The 6,995-nt window shown below is 39.3% G+C and overlaps 1 protein-coding gene across 1 annotated transcript; it reads right to left on the reverse strand.

Annotated features, from left to right (window-relative positions):
* Positions 1-1,672: 1,672 nt before the first annotated feature.
* On the reverse strand, positions 1,673-2,074 carry LOC117099374 (tubulin beta chain). Its single transcript, XM_033238756.1, has one exon. It carries the CDS (start codon positions 2,063-2,065, stop codon positions 1,673-1,675), a length of 393 nt encoding a protein of 130 aa, XP_033094647.1. The 5' UTR covers positions 2,066-2,074.
* Between the last annotated feature and the right edge of the window lie 4,921 nt (positions 2,075-6,995).

Raw genomic sequence — 6,995 nt, forward strand, 5'->3', positions numbered from 1 at the left:
TATTTTAGTGGCCCAAGGATCTTGAGATGAGGCCTGTTTCTTCTTCGTTAAAGAAAAACAAACAAAAAGATCCCAGCCCTTTGGGAGACTCAGACAAGATTGCTTGAGTTCAGGAGTTGGAGACCAGCCTGGGCAACAGAGCAATATATACAAAATAAAAATAAAAATCAGCCAGGTGTGGTGGTGTGCACCCCCTGAGTAGTCCCAACTACTCAGCAGTTTGAAGATGGAGGATCACTTGAGCCTGGGAAGTTGGAGCTGTAATGAGCCAGGACTGTGCCACTGCACTCCGGCATGAGTGATGAAGTGAGAATCTGTCTCAATTTTTTTTCTTTTAAAGGAGTGTTAAATTAGGTGTTGAAGACCTATTTTATCCCAAAATTGGAAGGATTTTTTTCCTTGACTTAATTAAAAGAGTTGGAAGAAAATTGAAATAAAAATAATTCTGCCATCATGTGATTCACTTTTCCTTAGCACTGGAATTGTGTAACATCTACAATTTTTGAGTGACCTTTTCAATTTCAAGAATGCCTTCAATCATCACAAGTATTACATACAAACATTTGGGAACTACCAAGGTTACCACATTTTGTGGAGCAATGTGCTAGAAATATGAAAGTCACCTAGATTTCTGGGTGCTCAGGTTTCCTCACAACATTATGGTAGGAAAACATTGCCCTGGTGTCTTGTCTATGAGGATGAGGCTCTTTGGCAGTGACAACTCATTGCACTATTGAGCTTGCTTTGCATGCTGTTGTGGTTTCTGAGAGAAAATCCTCACTTATGAGATGTGCAGAAGACTGAAGGAAATCATGGGGGTTTGACTGGTTGACCCATCTTCCCTATGTGTCTAAGGATTCTTTTGATACTTAAAAAAAAAAAGAAAGAAAAACAGCCAGAGAGGAAAGATGGCTCCTTTTTCAAATGCGCTTCAGAAATAAATTCAGTCCCTCATTTCCTTTTGCAGAGTTCAGGAGCCAAATCTGAACTCAGCAGAAGAAAGTCATCTTTTGCTATCAATTTATTTCCATGTTGTTGGGAAGGGATCTCCTCTGGACCTGAGTCTCGTTTTTTGTTTTTATGTCAGAGTCCAGACACAGGTTCTCCTTTCTTTGAGACAGATTTGTCCAAAACTGCTTTGTATTAGCACCTCATGAAACACACATAGAAAACACTTATTCCATTTGTTTGTGGAGTATGAATGAATCAGAAAATGAGATTTGAAGTGCTAGTCATCATAAACAGAGCCAAGCACACTTATTGACTTTCTATGATGAGCATTGCTGGTGTGTGAAAAACAGAATTAACTAAGGTTTTTAAAACAATAGATTCTTGGTTGTGATTTCCCAAGGCGCTAAGCAAATCATTTAGCTTTTTAACTGTGGACTTGGCCAGTCCACATTTATTTATTTTATGTATTTTTATTGTTTAATTTATGTTATTTTATTATGTTTCTCTGAGAGTTTTTTTATTTTATGAAAAGGTTTTAATAGAGGTGAACACACAGCAAGTGCACACACAGTGAGGTGTGGCTATCATAGAAAACACTGTGAGTGATTAAAAAATACATGCTACTTTCACCCTTCACTCAGTAACAGAAGGGTCTAAGCCACCTTCTCCTCAGCCCACTCCTCAAACTCTCTCTTCTCCTCTGTGTGGTGTCTTAGTGCTGTTAATACTCAGACACCAGGTCCTTCATGTTGCTCTTGGCCTCAGTGAACTCCATGTCAAGCATGCCCTTGCCTGAGTACCAGTGCAGGAAGGCTTTGCACCTGAACTTGGCCGTGAACTGCTCCAAGATACACCTGAACAGCTCCTGGATGGCCGTGTTGTTACTGGTGAAAGTAACAGACATTTTTAGCTCAAGGGGTGGGATGTCACAGGCAGCTCTTTTCACATTGTGGGGGATCCAATAAGCAAAGTAGCTGCTGTACTTGTTTTGGATGTGACACATTTGCTCATCCACCTCCCTCATGGACATGCAGCCACTAACAATGGCAGCTGCCATTAGGTAGCAGCCATTGCAGGGATCGCAGGCAGCCAACATATTCTTGGCATCAAACATCTGCTTGTTGAGCTGAGTCAAGTGAGTTCGTTGTGAAGATATCCAGGTTTTGCAAAGGTATTTTGGTCCTGCCAACTATTGCGTGTGACCAAGAGAAATGACGTACTCAGTTTCTTTGCTTCTCATTTTTGTATTTGTAAAACAAGAGTAATAATATCCACTTAAGAGAACTGTTGAGAGTATTAAATGATGCTGTTCAGGTACAGTGAGAGCACGGGGCAACTAGGAAATTACTGAGTCTATAGAAAAATTTTTTTTAATCTAAGGCTCAGATTTCTTATTAATAAGAGAAATTTTACCATGTAGAGGGAAGTGGTATAACAGAATGGTGAAGAAGAAGCATTAAGAGAAAGACGGGCCTGAGTTCCAGTGCCTCTTCTGCTACCTATTAGCCTTGTGAACGCGAGAAAACAAGATAACTGCTATGCATCTCAGATGTCCCCTTTGTAAAATGATTTAAAAATAGGCTTTCTGAGATGTTGTTATGAGGAATAAATTCTAAGGTTTGTTTTGTTTATTATGTTTCTCTGAGGAATGTTGATAGCAGACCGTCTTAATCATCCACATAAATACTACATGTGTCGTGAACTCTTAGGAGCAGTGGCCATTACAACATGCTAGAACTTGATTATCAAAGAGCCATAAACCCTTAGGGTTGGAAATGACCTTGGAGTTCATCTAGTCCACCTTCTGTCATGCATGGATGGCCATAAAGATATCCCAGAGGAATATTTGCCTCGCCTCTGTTTCAATGCCTCCAATCACTCACTCTAGTGAGATACTCATCCAGTTGTCTTGCAGCTTCATTTGTTAAGAAGTACATAATTGAGGTGAATTTCATCTTCATACTTAAGTCTTGTATGACTTCACACATAAGTCATACAGGACTTACTTCCAGATATAAGTCCTGGTTCTGCTACTAGAGACAGACAGAGCACCTGTGACACTCTTTAAAGACTTAAAAACTCTTGCCTTCTTTTGTGGTTGTTATGAGTTAGGGGCTAGGTCTTTTGCCAGAATCACATAGACTTGAATCCAGGCTTCCTCACTCTCTGTGTGATGTCAGAAATATTAATGTCATTCATTAAACCTCAGTTTCATCAGTTTTACTACAGGGTAACACACATATGCACACATACATACATACACACAGAGGTACACACATTGATTCCTTCAGATACAGTGTGAGAATTAAATGACACGGTACACTCAAAGTTTCTAAGACATTACTTAACACAAAACAAGTATTCAGTCATTGTAACCATATCTTAGCTATTGTAATAAAATGAAGCAAATTTTTTCCTCTGGTCTTTTTTACTCCTAATAGCATATTTTCCTGATTTTGAGTTTTCTCATTTACTGCCTCAGTTTCTCTCCCCTGAATATATCCTCTAAAAGTATAATTAAGAATTAGTCTTTGTATTTCAGACAATCTGATCAGTGTAGAACAAAATAGAACAGACATCTCCCTCCTTAAGCAGTCTAATGTCACCTTAACTTCGTCAGAGTTACATCATGTCACAGATCGATACTGAGTTTACAGTCAACTAATTACCTGGGGCTTCTCTCTTTTTCTTTAACTTTCACTGCCAACAACATTTCACCATTTCAACATGATGTAGAAACAAAGACCAGGAGAGATGGCTTTCCTTTTCTAAGGTTATGCCAAGGTTTGGCCAAGGTTTCAGGCCCAGAAGGCAGGTCTTCCAACTCCCAGGACATCATTTTTTAAAAACAACTGTACTGTTTCTCATACTGCACTTCCACACAGATTGTTTGACAGCTTTAAATTCCTTTGCTTTTATCTCTCCTCTGGAACCAAGAGTCATTCTCAGTGTGAGAAGAGGGATATATTTGAGAAGTACGAATATGGGCCAGGCTGTCAGGTAGTGGCTCATCTCTTCTGAGTCAGGCGGCTTTCACAGGGGTGATTCCAGTGACGTAGTGTTTCTACTTTCTCATCAGTGACCCTCACTGACTCTGGGGCCCCTAGACCTGGGAAGATCACAAGTGCTTTTACCTTAGAAGCCCCAAGGGGTGGAGGCACCAGAGAGGGAGACTTCTGATCATGCCTCTTTCCACCCTGATACTCCTCAGAAGACCCTCAATCCAAGACCTTGGAATGCTTCCATTGCCTCTGCTTTCTCCCTCCATAAGCAGCCCTCCCCCAAGCAAAGCATCGCTGCCTTCCCCTCCAGATTGCCTAGCAGCTGCTCCTGATAGGTACCCAAGTGGCTGAGCTTCTGCAGGAAATGAAGCACAGCCAGCGGCTGGCTGTGGCTACTGGGGAAAGATACAGGCGTTCAAAAAGTCTTTCGGTGGAAACTCAGAGGGAGAATTTTGAAGTTCAGCTGTGGAGGGTGGGAAAGTAAGACACAAAGAACACAGAACAGATACAAGGAGCATAATACCACATAACTATAGGATAATTTCAAAATATTCTGATGATCATATTTTTTAAAATATGATTTGTGGATTCCATTCCTAGTAACTAATTTAATCCACTGTATAGCTGAGTCATTGAGTGCAAATGTACAGTTAATCAGTTTCCTCAGTTTGTAGCATACTCTCATAGAATTGGTTAATGCAAGACTGCTCTCTAGTTTTATTATACTAGATTATTTGCTTTTGTTTTGTTCCTCTATATGCCTTCTCTCCACTTCCATTCTTTATGCACGACACCACACCCTGCTCCAGGCATCCACTCTAATGTACTTGATATATGTGTTTGATATGAAAAATATTTAGGTTCTTTGTATTTCTAACATGGAATGAAACTGCAAGTTGTCACACATATCCTTACAACACACACACACACACACACACACCTGCACACACAATCACTGAAAAGCAACACATTCTTAGACCCATTAGAGAACTGAGGTTGCCAGGCAAGCCAATCTCTTAACTTGAAAATATAGGTAAATACAGAAAATATTCATATTTGAAGAAAAAGGTACTAGAAACCTTTAAACAGTAATTTTGATGAATTTTTGAAGGTAGAATGCAGACCAGTATAAAACTGAAAATTTTCTAGGGCCTCAGACTTAGTACATTCCTCACACATTCATATGTTTTACCTGTAGGAACCCCACCAGGTTCTCATGTTAAGAAAAGAGAAAGATCCACCAGTGACTATTGCAAGAAATGCGGAAGTGAAATGGTTCTTCATAACACATGAATAGGGCTCCATCAAATGGCACTGGATAATACTGATAGGGAAGCAGGACACAGACTCTCTCTGAAGAGGAGTCATTAGAGAAGTCTAAAGTCGACAAGAGAGACAAAAGAAAAATAAGAGAAGAATTTGAAGCTTCTGTCACATAAAGCTACACCAAGCATTAAACACAGTTTAATTCATAGCAAGAGTAGCATAAAACCAAACGTTAAACCAGATTTATCTCAGTCACTATTACATAACATATGATGTCTAACTTTCAACAAAAAAATGAGACCTTCTAAAAACAAGACAAACAAACAAACAAACAAAAAAAACCCACACAGTCTGAACAGACAAAGTAAGTATCAGAGGAAGATTCAGATATGATACAGCAGTTTGAAATATTAAAAAACGGATTATGGCTAGGTGCGTGGCTCACACCTGTAAACCCAGCACTTTGGGAGGCTGAGGTGGACAGATCACGAGGTCAGAAGATCAAGATCATCCTGGCTAACACGGTGAAACCCCGTCTCTATTAAAAAATAAAAAAATAAAAAAAATTAGCCAGGCATGGTGGCACGCTCCTGTAGTTCCAGCTACTCAGGAGGCTGAGTCAGGATAATCACTTAAACCTGGGAGGGGGAAGTTGCAGTGAGCCAAGACTGTGCCATTGTACTCCAGAGTGAGACTCCGTCTAAAAAAAAAAAAAAAAAAAGGATTTAAAATAGCTACATTTAACATGCTAAGTGTTCTAATAGAAAAAGTAGACAACATGATAAAACAGATGGGTAATTTCTATCATTTAAATATGTCTCTCAAAATTCATGTTGGAAATGTAATTTCTAATGCAACAGTATGAAAGGTGTGACCTTAAGTGGGGCATGCAGGCTATAAGGGATTCTCCCTCATGAATGGATTAGTGTAACTATTAAAAGGACTGTCAGGAGAGACTTCTCTGTCTTCTGCTCTTCTACCATGTGAAGAACAGTGTTTCTCCCCTCTGGAGCAGGCAGCATTCAAGGCACAATCTTGGAAGTGGAGACTAGATTCTTACCAAACACCAGATGCCTGCACCTTGATCTTGGGTTTTCCAGTATCCAGAACTATAAGATAAAAAAAAAAAAAAAAATTATCTGCTTTTTAATGAATTATCCACTCTCAGTTTCTGTTATAGTAGCACAAAACAGGCTATGTCAGAATTAGTAACAGGAGTATCATGTGGCTCTAATAAATACCTAAAAATGTGGAAGAAGCTTTTGAAATGGGTAACGATAGAGGCTGGAAGAGTTTTGAAGTGAATGTTGTAAAAAATCTGTATTGCCATGAATGGGGCATTAAGCATACTTCTGGTGAGGACTCAGAAAAAGAGAAATTGTAGAAAGAGCCCAAGTCTTAGAGAAGATTATCTAAGTGGTTGTGAACAGTATCTCAGTAGAAATATGTACAGTAAAGGGTGTTCTGATGAGGTCTCAGGTGGAAATGAGGAATATCTTCATGGAAACTGGAAGAAAAGCCATTTCTGCCATAAGATGGCAAAAAACCTTGTTTGAAAGGTGTCCATGGCCTAAGACTTCATAGAAGGCAGAACTTAAGAGCAATGAACTAAGACATTTGGCAGAAGAAATCTCTAAGCAGGAAAACATTCAGGGTGCTTTGTGGCTTCTCTTAACTACTTATAGTAAAATGTAAAATGTGAGAGCAATTTAAAGATGTAATTTATAATTGAAAGAATGCAGGGTGTAAAGATTTGGAAAACTCAATCTACCCATG

The sequence above is a fragment of the Trachypithecus francoisi genome, unplaced genomic scaffold, assembly GCF_009764315.1.
Source record: "Trachypithecus francoisi isolate TF-2019V2 unplaced genomic scaffold, Tfra_2.0 Lachesis_group16, whole genome shotgun sequence".
Taxonomy (NCBI): Eukaryota; Metazoa; Chordata; class Mammalia; order Primates; family Cercopithecidae; genus Trachypithecus; species Trachypithecus francoisi.